This window comes from Megalops cyprinoides, chromosome 2, assembly GCF_013368585.1.
Source record: "Megalops cyprinoides isolate fMegCyp1 chromosome 2, fMegCyp1.pri, whole genome shotgun sequence".
NCBI lineage: Eukaryota > Metazoa > Chordata > Actinopteri > Elopiformes > Megalopidae > Megalops > Megalops cyprinoides.
This window is the reverse complement of record NC_050584.1, coordinates 42,339,276-42,361,529: the sequence shown is the minus strand read 5'-3', so window position 1 is coordinate 42,361,529 and position 22,254 is coordinate 42,339,276. Positions and strand designations below refer to the sequence as shown.

At 42.3% G+C, this 22,254-nt stretch overlaps 1 protein-coding gene across 5 annotated transcripts; it reads right to left on the bottom strand.

The window, feature by feature from the left end:
- Window positions 1-1,555: 1,555 nt before the first annotated feature.
- On the bottom strand, window positions 1,556-13,949 carry LOC118772599 (ceramide synthase 2-like). 5 transcript variants are annotated; one of them, XM_036521079.1, is made up of 11 exons: window positions 13,876-13,949; window positions 11,383-11,555; window positions 10,111-10,228; window positions 7,276-7,394; window positions 7,035-7,092; window positions 6,614-6,664; window positions 5,644-5,736; window positions 3,915-4,043; window positions 2,924-3,030; window positions 2,502-2,658; window positions 1,556-2,335 (listed from the first exon to the last, which is right to left on the bottom strand). In XM_036521079.1, the coding sequence occupies exons 2-11, from the start codon at window positions 11,553-11,555 to the stop codon at window positions 2,123-2,125; spliced, it is 1,218 nt and encodes a 405-aa protein (XP_036376972.1). In that variant the 5' UTR covers window positions 13,876-13,949; the 3' UTR covers window positions 1,556-2,122. The 5 variants fall into 5 exon arrangements, with proteins under 5 accessions (XP_036376972.1, XP_036376973.1, XP_036376977.1 ...); XM_036521080.1 differs by lacking the exon at window positions 13,876-13,949 and adding an exon at window positions 13,133-13,492; XM_036521084.1 differs by lacking the exon at window positions 13,876-13,949 and adding an exon at window positions 13,315-13,492.
- Between the last annotated feature and the right edge of the window lie 8,305 nt (window positions 13,950-22,254).

Below are 22,254 nucleotides of genomic sequence, written 5' to 3'. Positions count from 1 at the left end.
AAACATTGAGTATTAAACTGCATGTACATTTTCTTTTTCATTTACTTCATACCTCAGACAGGTACATGATGGCTACAACTTGATTCATAAGAAGGAAGATAAGCAGTGATCTTGAGTTTGTCAGATGCAAGTAGTTACACTATGAATGTGACAATCAAACTGACAAAAGGCACAGAAGCAGCACCCAACATAAAATAGACAGCGAAGTTTAATATCATGATTGGATACTAGAGCATGTTCTCATGACTCTTCCCCACAAACAACAGTAATAGAAAAACGCTGCAAGCAACTGTTACACTTCTCTACATATTTCTGTAAACCACTGAGAGAGTCCAGAGTTTCAGTTCCATGTCTGGTCTATTGAGTCATATTGTATTGACTTAATGCGGCACCATAACATAACACATAAACAGGTGGGCTGGATTCCTACAATATACCATTAATTAACCATGGCGTGCCTCTGTCTTGTGCTTTCTAAACCTTCATAAAATGGCAGACTGACATGTACTGGTCAGGCTTCAACTGGCAGTTACAGATTATTAATTACATATGAAGTAGCACATTGCTGGTAAGATGAGCATGACTTTTACAATTCCCAGTGTGGGTCCACTCAATATACATTATATCCTTCATGGGAAGTAGAGCTTCTCTTTCTTGTTTTGGTGATCTACAGCAGTGTTACTGGCAAGAACTGCAGACCCCCTCTTTCTTCCACTAGAGGGAGCTCTGAGATTGCGCCTGTGTAAGCCCTGACTGCATGGGTATATACCATAAAAATGCAGCATGTTAAATAAAAATAGTACACTAATAGTATTATCAAATATAATTAATCTTAAATTCAAGCCATTCATTATTCATGATGACAGTGTTAAGGACAGCACATTTATTTATATATATATATATATATATACACATACACACATATCCATAATTACCATTATCGATGGCAACACTCCAAAGACAATGCACTAGAATCATATGCTTTTCCAGCTAGACTGTTAATAAAATTAATTCCAGTGTTAGACAGCGATATATTCAAAGAAGGCTTGGGCTTATAGTTTGATGCTTGTAGTTGTAGAGAGTAAATACCTACATGTTTAAAGCAGAGCTAGAAAATACTCCTCAGGTCTGGTCCTTCAAAAATTGTTTTTTTTGGTAGTGAAGTGTGTTTAGGCAATGCCTTGCAAATGGAATAGATCTGCGCCCAGAGATCTGACACAGGGCATTTTCTGGTTCTGAAGATCATAGCAACTGGAATGTCAAAAGTCATTCCTTGGGACAGTCATAAAAGGTAGGTCACTTCCTTCTGTGTTAACACAAATGCACTAACAATCTAATATGAATATCAGTACTAATTTTATTTATTACAAATAGTCTTATTAATATTTACTGCATTTTTAATTAATATTAAATGAAATATTAATACACTTCATACAACAATGTATTTTTTGTGTAAACATTCTGGATAGTAATGCATGTTATTCCTCAAATTTTACAAAAGGTATGCAGCTTTACAATAAGTACTACACAAATATAAATTCTTAAGAAGCTTGGAGACAAATGCTGAAAAGTAAAGAGATGATACTAATACGCCAACTAAGGAATTCTTGGTTTGCGCAGTATTTTGTCTTGTTTTGCCTTGAATCACGCCATGGAACACACAATCCCCTTTCAGTCATTTCAAATAAATCACAGCAGGGATATGCTGCACCTTGACAAAAGCACAGATGTCAACTCCCTGGCGTATTCACTGCTTCTGTCTTTCAGTTTTTTTTACACAGTATATCTTTTCAGCACATCTCCTGTTAAAACACGGTGTAGAGATAAAATATAAAATGCAGAGAAAAATACTCACACAAAACAGGTATCATCACCAAGACATGTTGCGAATGTTGATAGAGGCAAGAAAACAAACATGACTGTGCTCTTGGGCCAAATCATTCTCTGAAAATTTTTCAATTTCCATCAGCATTTATAAATTCAAAATCTGAAAGTATGAATGGACCACCTCATATATGTGATATATAAGCATATGTTTGGCTCATATATCACCTGTATACAGGAGAAAGAACTAAGATGCTACCTCTTTCGAAGTCTGACCTCACCTGGAGTGGGCAAAATACTATCTGGCTTTAGGCATTCTGCTGATTGTATTGCTCCTCTGTTTTGTTAAGTTGTTGAGGACACAGTTGTTGGCCAATGCAGTCAATTTGGAGTTCAGGGCACCTTTCCTCTGCTCCCAGCTACACCCCTCTTCTTCTTCCTCCTTTCCTGCTTCCTCTTCTTCCTCATCATCAACTTCACTTTCCTCATCACTGCGTTCATCGCGTTCCACCTACGGGACCCAAACAGTCAGGTGCCTCTTGCATTAGAGTGTGAAGCATTCACTGCTGTTACTGTGGATTTTACTCATGTGTTATCAATTTGGCTGTGTCAGTGCCACAGTGTTTCCAAGAAGCTCTGAAAAATCTCTCTTAACTGTCTTGATTAACTGTTCTCACCTTGCCCAAGAAGACAAATTTGTAGACCATGCGAAGGATCAGCCAGGCCCAGAAGATATGCAGTGCCTGGAGCACCAGTAGAAAGGTATTGAAGATGTAATACCCACAGAAGGGTTCAAACACTTCCAGAGTCAAGACAAGGGTTGTGTGGATTATTCTAAAGGTCAGGAAAAGGGAGAGAAATGGAAACCAGCCAATAAAGAAATGATCTCTTCAGTCATTTACAGGGCAACATTTCTTTATGCAAGTTCCTTCAGGCCACTCATAGCTTCTCATATATGTCGTACACCTTATATTTTGACTAAAGTGATTATATTAACTCTACCTTATCTGGTATTATAACACTGATTTGACTTTGATTCTTCCTGACTCTTGTATCATTTCCTTGTTCCACAGTCACTATTTGAAGATAAGCATCTTACTTGCTTGGAAACACCACCAGACGGGTGACCAGGAAGACCACCGCAAAAACGATGAACAAGGAATCACAGGTCTTTCTCCAGCCAGCATAGTTGAACATCTTGGCAGACTGTGAAGACAGCGCATACACACAATGTTTGTCAACAGCTCTCACTGACTGGCTAAACTTAAGGATAAAGATCTGTGGTCCCTGAGGTATGGCATACAGCCATCTCTCCAGTAGCATACAGCATAGGTGAATGGATCCCAACCATAATTATTATTGAATTGGTGTTTTACCACATTATTAAATCTTTGATCTCCATCCAGCTCTAAGGGATCAGTGCAGGCTTACAGTCTAACCTTGACATAAAAGCATAGCAATCTGTCATTATTTTGTCTTGTACACATTGACAAACATCAGTCACAGGATCTGACTAAAAGAATTTCTCCTCTAAAGGGCAGGTAGCTCTCTTTACCTACTTGTGAACAAAAGCCATGGCTTAAGAGAGAAGTTAGGCACATTTGTTATGCATATTTCCCTCGCCCACGGGTGAGAGAGATAATGATGATCAGTGAAACTATACCATGACAAGGAAGTGAAGTTCCTTTTTAAACCATCCCTGAGAAAAAAAATCCACAGCTATATTTCCGTGACCTGAGCAGCAGTTTTCAAATACAAACATAAGTGGTTTGATGAGCGAAAATAATAATCCATTTTGTGCAGGAAACAAAGCCCACTGCAATGACTGAAAGGTATTGTTGAAAAATAAAAGATCATTGTACATGTGATTGCATAACACCTAACTCTGGAATGATAAGCAATCACAGGACCTAGTTTGCCCTGCTTTTTGCCTTTACGATTGTATATGGCACATGAATACAGCGGGCAGAATGGAAAAGTGGCCAAATTTCACAAGACATAAAGCTGAACATGGGTCTAATTAGGTAAATCATAGCCATTTGTCTCTTTGCCTGTAGATGACGTTGGATGGTTGGTGGGTCAACACATACCTCCAGCAGGAAATCTGAGGAGTCATGGATCAGCATCACAAGAGTTCCTATACGCACATAGTTGGCGCAGTAAGAGAATCCGATCAGGAAAATAGTGGCAATGTGATGAATGATCTGCTCTTTAAAATCCTAGAAAAAACCCAAAAGATTACTATAGATGAGTAACTTATACAATATAGTTACTGTGATCAAGTGAAGAAAGTCGGTCCCATAGACAGGATAGGGAAAATATCTTCTTTCTTCCTAAATGACAAGTTGAATTTGGAAAAAATCTGCACCCTTAAGTTAAAAATATAATGGATTTAATTAATTCATATTTGTGCCCAACTGGAAAAAAATTAAATCACAGTAGATGTAGAGGCGGCAGTGTAGCGTAGTGGTAAGGAGCAGGGCTTGGCTGCTGGTTGCTAGTTTGATTCCCTGCTGTGGCACTGCTGCTGTACTCTTGGGCTGTACCCTTGCCTCAGTAAATATCCAGCTGTATAAATGGGTAACATGTAAACATGCTCTGCATAAGAGAATTTGCTAAATGACAATAATGTAATGTAACACAACCAGAAAAATGTTCATTCTGTTCTGAGCCAACTTCTAAACCTTAGTACCTGCTGTTAAAAGTCTGGTGAAGTGCTATGCTCAGGGGCAGAATAGCAGTATCCCCCTGGTCTCTGAACCCATAACCCTCTGTTCATCAATACAAGGCCCTAACCCTAACTTTCTGACCCCTAACTGGAAATCAGGATGCGCATGTGAACAGAAGTGATTTGGGGGACGTTGTGCTCTGATGTCAGGGTGTGATGCAGTGTGCTGGATCAGAGCAGATGACGTTCTGTTTTTCTATATGCAAAGCTTATATAGGGCACAGGAGGAGCAGGAGAAGGCTCCTCCGGGACTGGGGTGTTTCAGATAATGGCAGACTCATTAGCAAACATGTCTCCTGGCTCACAAGCCACTTACTAAACAAACCAACAACAGCTTACTCTAATGATTAGATCAAAACCTGTGCTCTCAAAACAACCTCTGTCATATGATACTTTTTAAAAAAAGTCACACAAAATAATTAGTTGCATTATGCTTGGATGCACTCATTACATGCTGTCAATCACATTACATAATAGGAATACACAAAGGAATTTTCAAAGTAATAGCCACTAATTTTCAATTCACTTTAATGCTGTACATTTCCATTGTTATAAGGTTCTTGCAGACAAAGGACCATATTCAATTAAACATGGTTTTAAATACGGCCATGAAGATTAAAAAATTGAAAGGTATTTATGTAGTAAGTTGTCAAACCAAAAATCTTTCACCTACACTTGTAGCAGCTTTCTTTGTATTATATGTAGAGCTCATATGTTACATTTTACAACTCTTACAACAACAATACATCACCAACCAGGGATACTAAATGAATCAGCAGAGGAACTCACATCTGGACATTCCTCTGACATGCAAATTAGTTTCCCCTCTGTGCTTCTATTGAGGAGATGGATATAAATCAGTTATTGTTGACTGTCCCCTAAAAACACCCAGCAAATAGATGTTTCTGAGGAACAAGTAAGAGCACACAACCTGCAGGTGAGTTATGGAAATGAAGAACGCAGGAGGAAGGACTCGTGTCTTTGATCTGAAAGGCAGTGGGACGCATCTAGCCAGGCTCTAACGCTAAAACTGCAGAAAAGAAACATCCTGTGGTTTCGGGTGCAACTTGGCACAGGTAACCAAGACTTACTTTCCGCTTGACATCCACGGAAACGCACAACAACAGGGACCAGTAGAAGCCCAGTTCGGTAATGTAATACCAGTAGTGAGACCGAGACATGGGCTGTGGAGAGAAGGAGAGACAAACGAACACCAGCGGTGAACACACTGTGGACCAGTTCATCCAGACAGGATGGACTAAGAGTAAGTGTGTGTCCCATCCCACCACCCTGTGATGAGTCACATCATGTGGGGGATTATCAGCAATACCCATGTCACTCTGGACACACACATCCTGCTAGGCCTGCCTCATTGCAGCCCACACACCTGGATGCACTCAAGGGGGCTCCGAGATAGAAGAGAACTTTCTGAAAATAAAGGAGACTGGTGTTCTACAAAGCTGTACCACTTACTCTCGCCTCTGAAAGTCAATAGTATACATCCTTTTAGGGGGAGGTTGAAACACAAAGCACCTCCTGCAACATGAGTGAGCTGTAAACCTCATCCCTAGGCTCCTTAACCACTGCATAATCTTACACAGCCAGACGTTTAAAAGAGGAAACAAGCATTTTAGCTGATGGGTTATCAATGCAGCTTGAGACGTGAAATCTGCACCTCACAGAACTCAAAGGAGCTCCTGTGAAACAATAAAGGGAACTTTGCCAAGCCATTTAGTCTCACAAAATCACATCCTTTTGACTGAAAAACGGAAATCACTGAAGCTTACAAAAGCAATGTCAACAGCATTAGGAATGCTGCACAACAGTAATCGGTCAGAGGGCATTCTAAAACAGTTCAGCTCTCCCTTGTATTTTTTATGCAAGGTCATTTATTAACATGCAAATACTGCTGTACAAACAGTATTCCCTCTAAACAATGTCAAAAAATGTTTTCTACAAGTTGTCATAAAGCATCCTTAAGGCATGTGCATTAACTGCTTAAGGATGCACATCCACTTTGTTCTGGCCGTTCAGCAGGAGAGGATGTGAGAGTGCACTCACTTGTTGGGGGTATCCATGCCAGCACTCTCTTTGATCCCAGAACCAGGGTTTCTGTGGAACAGAGGTGGAGGGTTAGAAGCTGGACATGCTTTACGCTCAGTGAGACTCAGGAGACGCAGGCTATGTTCAAATGCCAGGCAGGAAGAGACAAGTCACTATGTACACTGAATAAAGAAAATGCACATCATTGAAAGCTGTAATGTAGTTCAAGAGCTTGCATCTACAATGTTCAGTGGTTTTCCAGCTGCTTTTGATAAAAAAGTCTTTTCTGCAAAACAGAGAAGAAACTTGCAAAGAAAGGCATTTTGTGAAGAGCACTTTTGCTGGGTAAAGCTTAAAAACTTTCATAGGTACAGTACTTGGTTTCACTAGAAGTAACATTAATGATAAATAAAAATGCAAATCTGCTTCAAATACTTACATTAATCAGAGATGCAAGACCAGCCAAGAATGCAATAAGGTAGAAAACAAACCTCCAACTGCAAAATCAGAGGAACACGGTTTGTTTGCATGATTTCATGATTTGATTATTTCTAAGAATTTGGCTACAGCACTGACAGTAATAGCAATTTTACAGAAGGATATTATTTTGACACCTTTCCCAGTGTAGTTTTGTCAATTTAAAGAAACAGACACACTGAACAGACCGAAGGCAGACTCACCAGGCCTCGCAGAACTTCTTGGTACTCCGAGGCCTGTCCTGGTCCCTCCGGTGGCGGAACCAAGTCTCGATCTGTCTCTGAGTGAAGTTGCACTGCTTGGCCAGGATAAGGATCTCGCTCTAAATTCAGATAAAGAGAGTGTTGGAAGCCTTGCCCTCTCCCTGCCCATTCAATGCCTATCCACACAACTGCACACATCATGCCACTTTCAATGCTAAAAACTGCCTTATCAATGCTCTCAGCCAGAATGACATGGTGTAACGACCGAATCATCCAGCAGAAAATACTCATATGAGTCTGCAGCTAGCAAAACTGGATGTGCAAGCCTTTCATAAAAGGGGTTTTATACTACATTGACACCCATGAATTATAATGGACAACAGATGAAAACGATATACAGAGGTTCACAGATCCAAGTTGAAGCAGCTGCTGAACATTCAGCTCAATAAATGGGTTGTATATCAATCGTAACGTCAAGATCGCTATGCTCTGCAACTATGGGGCAACTGATTGTCCCATGCCGATAGGGTCGCACCTCTCAGACACGGTTCCTGTCTGTATTGGTCCCTCAGTGGTAGAATGAACTCCCCATGGAGGTTAGGACGGCAGAATCACTGGCCGTCTAAAACCTCACCTCTACAGACTGCATCTTGGTTTCAACTCAGTCCCCACCCCTTAAAACCTGCTACCTCTGGTATTTTATGTTTATTTTCCGTAGAGTATTGTGATGTATTTTGGATTCTGTGTTCTAGTAACTGATGTATCATAGCATACTTGGCTTCTGATGCCTATTCAGGCTGCACAAGTTAACTTGTGGTAGGGCTCGTATTCACTTGTCACTGCTCATACTCACTGGTCTGGCAGTATTGTTAGCCTGGTCTGACACTGTTGCTCATTTAACTTGGATGAAAATGTTTATGCTCTATTGTGCTGGAAGTCGCTCTGGATAAGAAGGTGTACTATACGAATGCAATGCAATGTAATGTAATGTCAGCTGACCTGAGTAAATGTCAGGCAAATACACAAATTGAAGAAATGGACGTTAGAGGATTGAGGCAAAGAACAAAATTGAGGGTGGTGACCATTTTATAGATATAGTTATACCTGGCACCGACACAGAGGTCCTCTTGAGCCTGACAAGTTCCATACTGTATCACACCGGAAATAAAACCGATCCGGACCATATCGGTCACAATCAATTAACATAATTCCCTGATGCTGATCTTGCGCTCTCTTTATCTTTCACTCCAAAGCAAAACCCACTATTGCAGGTCTATTATGGAAACAATGCAATTTGCTTAACATGAGGAAATTCGCATTTGATCCAGTGGCCTCCTCTCCTAGACTCTCCCTTTGATTCCCTGATCTTGGGATAATTAAGGCTGCCAGCCCTCCCCTCCTCCCCTTTACAAAACACAGAGTCCGGTTTCGCAGGAACAGCTCCTCCATCGTGTGAGAGTTAATTACTCTAAAAGCCTGTCAGCGGGCCCTTTGTGCAGTCGGTGTGAGAAATGTAGTGGACTTAGAACCTGAGGGTCATGGCATTAAACCTCTGATGGGACACGGGTGCTGTAGCAGGCGTAACCTCCAAGACCTCTGCAGAAATGCAGTCTGTACAAATAGGCTGCAGAATGTGTTATAAACATTAGCACTGTTTGTTGCCCTGGACAAGGGCCCTGCCAAGCAAATGAATAATGTATGATGAAGGCCTCTGAGAGGCCAGCTTCAAACAGGTGTGATGAATGGAAATATCCAGCACAGGAACAATGTACCTCACTGACAAGCAAGGGCTGCAAATTATCCAGGAGCCAAACAGAGAAAGAAACACTATAAGAGCTTTGCTCCCACCTGTACACACAAACATAGATGCCTTTTAAACTGGTCATACACAGTAATAAAAGCCTTGAAGCCTGAAAGTCGCAACTAACAATGCAGACTTAAAACAACTGCGAACAATGAAACTGCTACATTAAAACACCAAACCTTAAGGCACACACAATAAAAGAAGACACACCCACACAGGGACAGACAGACACCTGCCTGCACTTGCAAGCCCCTGACTAACAGGTAATTCCAACCTATCACCTACAGTACATGACACACTTCTATGTAATCGTGATTACATTTCTAGATTTCAAATTGCCTGGTGACAGCACATACCCATGTAACAGGAGTCTGCATCCCATTCAACCACCCTTTGTCTCATATTTCAATGAAAATAAATTCCTCCCCTTCTTGCATTCTATGAATTCTTGCATATGGTCCAAAAACAAAGGCGTTGACCAAGGATGGCTGCCGGCGATGTCAGGTGAGCTTGGCTGTCGCTCCAGGAAGTACTGTATTTGGTATTTAAGAAAAGATGCAGTCCAGCTACTTTCTCCAGCTACACCACAAGCAGACTCAAACCGATGTGAACTCAGGATTACACACCAGCTCTCCCTGCCATGAACACCTTTCTGATATGTCCCAGTCCCAGACCTAAACTCTCACAGGTTTCAGTTTCAGTCCGACTTTATTGCTACCTTGTATTTTCACATGACTTCGATCAATATGAGCCAGAGATACAGTGCACTCTTTTGGCCTATTCTGCTCCATTTTACAACCCATTTCTTCTTTGTTAAATAATAAATCTATATTTCACTCTCTCTGATCAAATCTTGATCGGTTGGACATAAACTCATTGTGGATCTGAACCTTTGCAGGTGATGTGGTGGTTAGGATTGCTTTCACATCTGTTGCATCTACGATAAATGCCTATCTTGTAGACATTGAAAAACGTGGAATACTACATGCTGGTGTGAGGTCTGCTTTGTGACCGACGGGACGGACACTCACTTGGGATGGCTGGGGGCTGTGCTGGGAGTAGAAGGCTTCCAGCTTTGGAACAGGAGCAGCCCGAACCCGAATCCGATCCCGTACACCCATCAGTCTGCTCAGGGGGAGTGCCACTACCCTGATGGGTAAAGGCAGAGAGCAGACAACTGTTTTTTCCTCAACATCGGCACAAATTTATTATCAGAAACTGCTTCTTAAATTCTCGCATTTCCATTAGTGTACACTGCAGCTTCCTCAGACAGGGGACCATCATTTTCCACGCTGGTACGCATTCAAGGAAACTGTGACAACAGCCCCAAAGGAGAAGAGCACTGTGTGTGTGTATGTGTGTGCTTGTCTTTGTAGATGTGTGTGTATGTGCACATGCTTGTAAGTGTGTGGCTGGCTGTGCCAGGGTGTTAATTGGACTGGACCGTGCAGCAGTGGGAGATGAGAAGGTCAGGGAGGATTTGCATGGAGACTCTGGGCTCTCTGGTTACAGGAACTCCACAGGAAACAGCTGCTGCAGCCCTACAGAGCGCTGAGTGCTCCCCCCCACCCCGCTGTCGGCTGCTCACTTGTAAACACACCCTCCCCTCCTTCCACCAAACATGTCACCTCACACCCCTCATCACGACTGTACTGGGCACACTCCCACAGCTACACTATAATGCATACCTACATGTGTGGCTGTGGTTGTGGACCACTTGTCTAACACAACACAGACAAGACTCTAACCCCTGGACACAGTCAACATCTTTCTAACTTTCTAACTCTGTGTTGGAGGGTGTTGTCTTCATATGTTGTTTAAACATCTAGTCTTGAAGATACATCTGTTCAGAAAAGTGCAGCACAAGCTGTGCTTGGCATGAGAATTATTCTCACAGTGCCATCTCTACAGACGGGAGGGTAATTCAGCTGTAGGTACTCCAAGACTGAAAAGCAGTTTCTAGTGTTTTGTCTTGCCCTGATTCTCCACCTCCTGTGGTTAGGCACAATGAATAAAAGCATGCAATATACCCCACCTTACATTGCACTTGTCAGAGGAAGCTATGCAGGGAACCCAGTCACCAAACACAGAAACGATCTTTGTTTACCACTGGAGCCTGCAACTGGGTGAGGCTTGGGTATGTCAAAATGAAGTGTACCATCATACCATCAAAGCAGAGGCCATGTTGAACTGAGCCCCCTGAGAAACACCTACTCGGGCTGTACATCTTGTGCAGCTCCACCTCTGTGTAGACTGTCCCATAAACCCCTACGGACAAGGCCAGACTCCTCTCAGACTCTCACCTCTCAAAGACGTAACGCAGGGCAACGAATCCCAGGGCCAGAGGCAGAGTGACGAGAAGGTCTCGGGGCAGAGGCTGGTGGGAGCCCTCACTCATTTCTATGTCCTTCCAGGTGACACCATGGGGTAACCAATACTCCTGCCGCCATAGCCACTGGTCCATCAGTTCCTCCATCTTTCAGTGAGGGAGAGTGATGGTTAATTGTGAAGTATTTTTACAGAACCCCTACAACCTACTGAAAAATTGCTGGAGTGCCTGATACTGCACAGCGGCTATTGCCACCTTATTGTTGACATGCGACAGTGACTGGAAGTGAATGACAAGATGAGTAAAACCATGGAAACAGTGTAGAAAACAGTAAAAAGGGAGACCAAAATGTATTATAATGAAGCTTTAGTATATGATAACTTCAACATTCCAGCAATGGAATATTCCACCTTGTACCATGTCTTGTCTTTCACGCTACCTGAGAGATCACATGTCAAGTCTGGCATTTGTTGGACCAATGTCAGCTTAAAAAAAAAAAAAAACTCTAGGAATACAAGCTTCTTACATTCTCAACAGTGTTGAGCATGTCATACCAAAAAATACAACCTGTTATGTTTGTTGTAGTCTCTGTGCATTTATGTAATATACAGGACCAATGGCAATTTCGACAGTATTCTGAAACGTCACAAGTGACGTTTTGTGACATTTGTGCCGTGCACAAACTAAAATCTGAGTTTGAGAAGTTGTCTGATTTTTGGAAGGTGGGAGACAACTGAGGAACGAAACATTCAAAAGAGTCGTTCTGAATAAGGCATGCAATGTCTGCAAAACTAAAGGCTGTTGTGAATATCAGCGAAATACCATACACTACTCAGTCAAGAATGGAAAACTGAGAGACGTGAAAATGACGCATCTCACATGCAGATCTGTGTGTTGGGCGCTTAATTTAGTTAACTGAGAAAGCCGAACATAAGTTCAAAACCACATGTGACAACCACAATAAATTTTACCCGAGGTGCCATTGGCAACAGGACTAAAGTGGTTTTCTTTAACCTGACCTAACAAACCACGCTTCTTTTAGAATTTTAAAAAAGGTGAATTGCGAGTCAATCTTTACAGTTCATCTAAGAACTGTTTATCAGAGTGCAGTTTAAAAAATCTTAAAGAAGTATAATCTCTCATCGTACCACACCTGCAAAAGTGTATGCAAACATTAATAGGCTTCACTCACGTTTAGTTGAATATCGCCAGAAACGGGTATAAGTCTCAGATTTGAAATTTCAGTTTATGTAAACAACGCATAAACAGCCACGCTACTGCATTTCACCCAAAAAACCACAGTATCCTGCGCATAATCCGTACCAGACCAGAGCAATCCACAGATCATCTCACCTGCACGATGTCCATCAAATTTACTTCCTATCAAATGCAATGACAAATCAATCGCATACAGTCCACGCAACCCTCAGACAGCCATTAACGATTAGCTCTAACTTTGCATGTCCCCATAAACACTAGACCGTTGTGTCGGTTAATAAAGAATATTAGTAACTGCTTTTTAAATTAAATTAAAACGCAATCAATCATACATACATACATGAACAAACCGCGATGTTACCTGACCGTGCTCCTTTGATGGGAACAACAGCGAAATAGTGAGTGAGGAGTCAATTTCACGCAGGCTACTGATGTGTTTGAAGCGGTTACTGCGCCTCCATACGGGAAAAAAAAAGGAAAGTGTCAGTCCCCGTTTAGTTCCACACCTGTGCCGCACGCTTGGTCTTCGTTTGGGGTTACTGTCGTTCAGCCTCGGAATACTGTTTCTTCGGAATGGAGTTTTATGGAGACGACCAAAAGTGCTAAGCGATGCATGCAGTAGTCATATTAGTAAACATACCGAAGGAAGTGTTTATGAATAGGCATCTATTTGGCACCATAGGCGTACCGTAATGTAGCCATTATCAAAGAAAAGGTGTCATGTGTGCTAAATTCTTCTCAGGTGCGGGTCAGTGTACTTCACTCTCCGACTATATAAGAGAAAATATATACGGAAATAATAAAAAATAACATGACCATTATAGGCTTTTCCTCTTTGATTCGTCAGAACGTAATCCGTTCGTGCATCAGAGAAAACTGTTCATTAAACTGGCTATTTGTGAAGCACTGCCCTCTACCGCGCATTTGCTGTAAAACCCATTGCAGATTGTGGTTTAGTGCAGCATCTAAAAACTGTTTTAATATTTTGAGGCACTCTATGGCCGTACATTATTAAGGCATACTAAAATTTAATGGTAATAAAAGCAATATAACGCCTATTCGATTTAAACAGTCTCTTTCACTATCGCAGCTCCTGTCAGTTCTACATCTCTGTTTATGATCAAGTTAGAAGATTTTATTTACACTATGATACCTTCCGGGGTTAGTTCAAGGGTGGCCATACATTCATCTTTACGCATCAGTTTCCACAAGGCTCAACAGTGAGACACCACTGTAAGTTCGTTCCTACCTCGTGTGCAGGTTATTGTTCCTCTGTGAGAGAATGAGGAGTATCTGAAAGGTGACAAGTGAAATGGCTGAAGTCAAAACAGTCTTTAAGGCGTGACACTAGCACAACTACGGGGAAAAAAAAATTACACAAGCCCCACACAAAGTTGCAGAACCAGATATGCTCAGCCAGAGTCGGAAAAGGCAGAATTTTGATAACTCCAAGAGCAGCTTTGTGCTCATCGAATACTATCTCTGTAGTTTCACTGAACCTCCCCCAGCAAATCTCAATCTCCCTCGTCTGTACATTTCAAATAATATTTAAAATACTAGGATCTGAGGATCTAGTTCCATTGCATTTTGTGAGATAATTTTGAATTCCGCAGGCCTTAAATCTAAACAGCTATGCCAACAAAGCTCTGTGCTCCGATTCCATGTATAATACGAGTTCATATAAAATCATAGAATGCCGCTATTTAAAATATTGCAGTGCCTCAACAGTCATTTAATTTGACTGCGATAACATCCAGCAGAACATCCAGTTCAGAGGTAAATAACAATGCTGATTTAGGATTGTCAGTGAGGTATGTAAGCTGATAACATTTAGCATAGCACTCACACATGACTATGGTATGTGAGACAGCCTTGCCTGATAGTGCTGTGCTGAGAATAGGGAACTGCATTTGAACTTTGCAGCACCATGAGTTCCTCCACACTCTAATATTAATTTAATTTTTTTCTTTATATTTTGTTGTTGTTGTGGCTTCCCTAGCTGTGTTTCCCTATTTTAACCGATGGGTGGAAAAGTCTGTTGAGGTCTTTTTTATTTTCTAAGTAAAGAAGGCTTAAACCACAAACCTACAGTACCAGTCAAAAGTTCAGACACAACTTTCACTTCACTTTTACTCTTTTCCACCTTTTAGAATAATAGTCAAAACATCAAAACTATGGAATAACACAAATGGACCCAAAAAAGAGTTAAGCAAATCCAAACTATCTTATATTTTAGGTTCTTCAAAGTAGTCAAAAATTTTTTTTTGAAAGATATTCATACATACGCAACAACTTCACTATTTATATTTGTCTAAGAAACAAATTTCAAGCATTTAGTCATAAATCTTTAGATCAACATGTCTTTGAATGCATTTCCCATTATCTTAATCAGGTGTGTCCAAACTGTTGACTGGTACTGTATACTCAAAAAAGACTACAGTAGGTTTCAGATGGAGGGTCACGCTGAGTTCTAATGTCTTTGGAAAATAGCACCAAGCATAGAACTGGTTGTCATATCCAGCAGTATGCATCAACATCTGACACCCCCCCGACCTTTCCTCCTCCTGTCCTTACATGCCACAGTGAGTACACTTAGGCCTATGCAAAGGAAGAGTTTTCTCCATGTTTAAACATCACTGATCCCTCCTCTTGGACCGCCTCTCTCCATGTAAAAGGTCTAAATGTACAGTCACCAAGTCCGGTTGACTCATTTAACCCTGAGTGGCTGAGAGAAACCCTGAAGAAGCAGTCCATTGTGGGTCCTGCATGTGGTCAGGCCAGAGGTTCGCTCATTTTTCCTGGCAGCCATGCCAAGCGGCTCTCAGCCAAGGCAAACAACATTGAGAGGGGAAGGGGGTCTGTGGTGATTCCCCACGAGGAACACTGCTGGTATGATGACAGAGGGCTTTCTGCCAAAGGGAGCCAGGAGCCTCTCTCTCCAAAGCACACTTATGTTTGGACAGTTAATAGTAATCTAGTTATGTGTGAGTTAATGGTAACCTAGATCTCTTTCTCTGTCTCCCTTTCTGTTGCACTCTCCCTCTGATTTTTTGTAGAAAGCATGAAGTATACATAGCCCTAAATTGGGTGAGTCACCTTTTACTCTGAGGGTGACTCAGAAAGCCATAGTACTGTATGATCCAATTAAAATGACAACACATAAATATTTCACATCAAATTAACAAACACGTACCTTCCTTCAGGATTGGATCTTATTGGATTTACTATGGATAGTTGTAGCTCATTGGTTGCTAGATGTTTAAGAACCATTGTGTGATTGGTAATTCAAGTTGCAATAGTGAAATTTTGGGAGTAAACAATGAGGGTAATTCTCTCATGAATAAACATCTCTGTGTATTTTCAGGTGTAAGTACACAATCTATCAGATGGAATGGCACTGTTTATGCTTTGAGGACATATTTGCGTTTAGGGTTAAAATGACAACATTGTAATCTCAGCTCATCTGCGTTTGATTGAGAGACACCTACAGAGGGAATCCGGTTCCTTCGCTGTCACCAGCATAGCTACCAGCATGAGCAGCAAAGGGGTGCTATGATAGAGGAACAGGTGACTGCTGCCATAATGCGTCCTTGTCCCACATGTGATACCGTTTGCCTGCAGGAGGGCGGAGACCTGTCGGCAGGAGAGAGGACCTGCAGCCACGTTCTTGCCATTGCAGATGTGTAACGCTTTTGGTTGTCTTATGACATGCACTTGTCTTTTGTGTGGCATTTCTTTTGCAAACACAGTTTCAGGTTTCCGCGTTTTTCCCTCTTTTCGCCATCATTCCTCAGAGATGTCAGTCAGACAGCTACGTCTTCAAAGCAGGCGTTTGCAATAGGTCTGTGTGAGTGATTGATATCCGCTGGGCACTCAGCATATCAGAGAAGATGAACGGTGTTGGGTATACGGGGTAAACAGAGGAATGCAGTTGGGCTGGGATGTGCTTCACTCCTGGTGTTTTCCACAGCCAGCACGAAGAATAAAATAATCAAATGCTTTTTGAAAATACTGAGCAATTAATGAGGCATGTGGGAGCGTAGAAAGAAAAAATGAGAGTGAAGAGAGGTGTATATTTCCCTTGACACTCTTAGCTGTAACGCCTTCACATTAGAAGTTTTTGAAAAAAAAAAAACCTCTCTCCCCAGTGTTGATCTTGCCCTGGTGCCAGATCGTATTTCTTAGCACGAGCTTAGGTTTCTCACGGAAAAAGGTGCCACAGTTTCAGTAACCTTTTATTACAACAATATGTCACTTGGAGAGCAATGTAGAATACCTGTTACCGCTGGAATTTTCACAGAGTGGTAGTGATCAATGTTGTATTTTCCCATTTGGGTCTTATCAGAGAAAAATTTGAGTGTGAAGCAACACATAATAGCCAAGATATGAAGGTGTAATTGCCTATGGTTAGTTTTTGGAAAACATTTTAAAGCATTGCATTTATACACATCAAAGTGAACAAAGCAATATGGATCAACACAGTGGTAAAAGAGGTCATTCGGTCCATTCTATGATGCGCTTCCATGAATTATTCATGTGTTTGGATTCAGAGACAGGACACGACTCTCAGGTGTTACACTGATACTTGATGTCCCTGACAGGTTGGTGCCATAGGTGTACACTCACCTTCAATGTGACCTTAACCTGTCCAATGCAAAAAGCAGAGATTCATTCAACTGCAATAGCATGCTGTGTCTGTTTAGCATGAGATAGTTGTGGGAGAAATATTGGCCAGTCAGAAGTGATGACACTTAAATGGGGTATGATAGGCCATAAAAATACCAAGGGGACTAGCCTTTGCTATTCCTTTTCTCAAATGGAACTTCTCTGCGCAGAGCTACGGCGTTGACTTCGCATGCGCCCGTGGATGCAGACCACTGAAGCCAAATCTAATGCACGCGCAAGAGGAAGGGTCAAGATGGAATAAAGGAGGAGAGGCAGGGGAGCAGATAATAGCTGTTGTCAAAGGCTGCCAAGTGTCTATAGGCCTACCTATATCACAGCCAGTCGTCGAGTTCCTGGGGGAGGACTGTCTGGCTACAGTCTCACAGCCTGGTACCGCTGTCAGGGCCAACAATAACACAGCCGGGGAGGTATGGAATGTGGACAGGAAACCAATATTTCACATCGCGCTGAGCTGCCCAGGACCTGGCCGCAGCGTAGGCACGTTTCTTGCCGGGGCTCTCCAGGAAACCCGCGCAGCTTTCCCACGGGAGCCCAGCCAAGGTTCAGGCCCCCCAATCCCCTCGGCCTGGCTCCAAACACCCTCGCCCCCAGGCTGCAGTGAATCCCCCCGCAAGGCCAGCCACCTCATGTCCCCCCAGCCAGGTCGCGGAAGATTCAGGAGGGCTAACTGCCAGGTGTCTGGACTGCAGTCCCAGGTGTTGCCCTGGTACCTCCCATCCTGATACTCACACAACAAGGCAACTGTTTCCATTGGAATATAGAACGCAGCTGGGGAGCTGTTTCACCCGGTAAAAAGTTTTCACCCCAAATGTCTCCCCCTCCCCTTTCACCCACTGTTATTTTTCATCCTGTTGTTTTTGGCTCATACTGTTAGCCTCCAACTGCAATCTCTCTGACTTAGTTCAAAAGAAAATAGAGCTCACCCCTATCAGGACTAAACCACTCACAAGCAAGCATAACATACAACTCACGCCGTAAATACTGCTATGGAATAATTGTCAATCTCACTCACTGATATTATCCTCAACGTTATCCTCACTCTTCTTTTTAACGTATGTGTATTACCATTAACATCCAGCAGAGGGCACACAAGAGATGGCTCAGGATGTGGACATAATCTTAGGAAGCAGTTATTTTTCATTCACTAATTTTGAAGATGCACAAAACCTTCTCAGTGTACAATTATTAAAAGAAATGTATTACGGGTCACATTTCTCATTAGGGTATTATCACGTGTGAAACAAATGTAAACCTTTATAGCTGCTGTAAGCCTGAAGAAAAACATACATTGCTCCTACCCTGGAAGTGGGTTTGATACCCCACCGTTAAGTTTATTTGGAAGAGAAAACAACAAAATAGCAAATCTGAGTGAGCTGTCTGTGCTGCTGAACTGTTTCTCCCTAGGTTTTTAGCCAGCCTGCATTTAAAACAACAGTGGAGGCCCACTTCTCTCCCCGGTCCTCTCTGCGTGCCTCACATGGGTGCCTCCAGATGAGGAGGGCCCCCTCATAGCTCCAGGGCTACAGGGGTGACTGCTTCACATGGCACCACAGGCTTCGTCTCTTCACAGGGGTCCTTATATGGATAGGAACCTAACTCCGCCATTACTGTAGGTCTCAGTGTTAGTGACAGTCTCTGGCATTTTCTGGATCGGTGTGCCACACTCATTGTAGCCCTTTCTCAATTCCACCATGATCCTCCTACCACATTATCTCCCCATCATCCCTAAAGAGCTAAGCTGTTGAAATTGTGAGTCTGGACAGAAGTGGAGAACAGGAGCAACATATCCTGTTCCAAGAGGTATTGCAATTGGTGTAGTGGCATAGATAGACCAGTAGGTGCCTCTGCCTAATCTTTTCCAGTCCTCTGTCAGTGGAACCTCTGAAGTGAGAAACCCATTTACACTCTCCTTTTGAATCTCCTATAGGGAGAAACCCACATTCCAGAAATGTGCTCTGGAAAATGGGGAAACATTCTCACGAGGTACAAAAATACCGAAGTCCAGCATATGGTACATCAGTCACCATGCTATTGTTAACAATAAATCTGTTGTCGTATCTGCAAGATAATGCTGTCAACCAGGCAATGTTGAGTTTTGGGTTCAGAGAGGTAACTGTAGTCATTACAATGCTCCCCTTTGTCCACCACCACAACAGCAAATAGTTTTCTTCCTGTCTTTTTTTCTGAACCATAGTTGGACTTCTCCTCTCTTTAGTCTTCCCTTGTCCTTCAAATTTATTTCCCAGTCTCACTTTTTCCACTCTGCCTGGGCTATTGGATCACTTCCTCCTGACATTCTTTAATCTCTCATTTTCCTCTCCAAATCCCCCCTCTCTCTCCTTCCCTCCCTCTCTCTATTTATCTTTAGCTCAAACAGAATGATGCTGTTTTGTTGCTGTGTTGTTTTGCCTCCTGTAATAGTGTGTCAGAGCTATCTGCAGAAGGCCCTTGTTGCTCAACCAGAGGTTTCCACATCTGTGAACATCTGGGCTTGGTTGACTGTAGTCCGGCGTGGTCCTTGTGTCGATCCCCAAACAGTTGGGATTTATGTCAGACTTGTTTTTGCATAGTTTAATACTTCATAGTGAATTCCACTCCGATAACATACACGCCAGCCGAATCTTTTTAATACCTTTCTAGTGTCCTTCCACAAATTTGTCATCTTAATACTCTCAGACTCGCCATGTGGACATCTCTATTGATCTTTCAGATGAACACCCAGATAAGTGGAGATGAAGATGACCTACAACAGTAATTTTGCAAGAATTGTATTTATGTGTTGGCTTGTCAGTACCAATAATGTAACCAGTAATGGAAGCACTTTGTCAAAAAGATTCCTTCCTGGAGGAGCAGCTGAAGGGAAAGTGGAAAGAATTATCCGGTCATACTGCACCTCTCTCATCCAGCTGTCAGCCATCCCTCCCAGGATGCCGGTGTCCTTCTGAGGCTGTATGTGTGGGGGGGTGAGAGGAGGGTGATGAAAGGTAAAAGCAGGCCTTGGTTATTAAGAACATGTCCCCATTTCTTTGCTTGTTATGCAGCTGATCTGAGTTTGGTTGCGAGTCCTGTCTCACCCATCTGTTTACAGCATTAATTAACAGGCAAACGCTAGGCCAAATGCAGGGGTTACGTCATCTGCAATTTCAGGACGCTTAAACATGCCGGGTCCACACTTTCATGTCCTTCTCATTCTGCAAGTAGTTAAAATCCCCCCCCCCCCCCCGCCCCCAACACACACACACACACACACACACACACACACACACACACACACACACACACACACACACACACACACACACACACACACACACACACACACACACACACACACACACACACACACACACATGAGTCACCACCAAATGTCCCAACAAAGGTTTTTTTTTATTATTTCGTAGGCTCCTCTGACAGTGATCAAACCCCCAAGAACTCAGCGGTGTAAGTAGCAGCAAGTCTCCAAGGAAATTTGTTTGTATCCTAAAATAGCAATGACTGCGTTGCACTAATGCTTAAATACAGTATAGAACAAAACCCTCATCTATTTGCTTACCTGGTCTGCCTCAGTCAGTAAGAAACAAGCGCACAAAGTCATTTTGTCTAATGTTTCCTCTGACTGCAATATGTGCGAAAAGGCATAGACGCAGTGAAAAGAAGGCCAGCCAGAAGAGCACCATCAATTTCAACGGCTGTCTCAGTTTATGACCATTGTAGCCTAAATGTACAGAAGAAAGGGGGGGAAGGCTTTAAAATATAATAGAGATAGTGTTCTCACACAGAGCCTGAGGGTGCGCAGAGAGGACCTGTGGCCACAACAGAGTCCCTTAAATCACAGAGAGAGGAAAACTGTGTGGACCATGGATGGCCTAAATACATGTGTCCAGCTAATAGGTCTCTTTGAAAGCAAAACCAGGTGAGGGCTGCAGGAAAATAGCCATTAGTGGCTGGTTATATTCTTCTTTCCAAAGCTGTGCTGATGACTGATTGTATACAACTGCTTGCCAGTTGGAAAAGATGACCCACGCTGAAAGTTAAAAACTCATTTGTAATACAAGAAGATAGTAGTCCCTATTCTGTATTAACAAAAAACACTACATCATGTAAATGATTAAGTGACTGCTACAAGAGAGATTGAAAGAGCTGATATAACTGCTATGAGTTCCTAGTGGTGGTGATGGGATGAATTAGCAGTGTACTATCACTGTGGAACGGCACTCTGATGCACCTTTCCATTATGTGTTGGTCTTTGGCCAATGCACTGGGATGCAAGTCATAACATGCACTCAGTTGCTTTGTCTCAGCTTTTTGCTGGCTTTTTATGACCTCATACGTTTTGTCAACATGTTCAAAAGGCTTTTGCATCTTTCATTATCATAGCTATAGTTATTGCTATCAAAGGTCATAAATTCTCTTCTGGCTGCATCATATTTGAGCATCTTCCTGCCGCTGCTGGAAGAGACCATGAGACGGAGGATCAAAGTGGAGAAAATTGTGGCGATTCCCTGAGTGGAAACACATTTTGGCTGTCAGCTGTTTTCTGAATGTGGAGTCATTAGTTTGGAAGTGTTCTTGTCTGGCACCAGGAGGATGGACATTTGTTTCCTCCTGTTAGGTGTCTCAGCTCAAACGGGCCTCATATTCCTTTTCATCATCATCATCAGCAATAATACATTTTATAAATTAGAAGGTTAGAAAGTATCATAGGCCTACAATAATCCAAGTGAGTGTTGTACTATGTGACAACCTAATAACCTAATGTGGTATAATGCCTATACCCTGACTTTACTAGTAAAAAAATGCAAAATCTAATTAATTTAGAACTTTTGTGGTGCCAAAAAACTGTTCTTTAATATCTGCAGAAAAGAATGTTTCAGAATCAGTAGGCAAGCATGTACCATTTTGAAGGCCACTGGCAGCTGACTGTTTATCAATCCAATGAAAT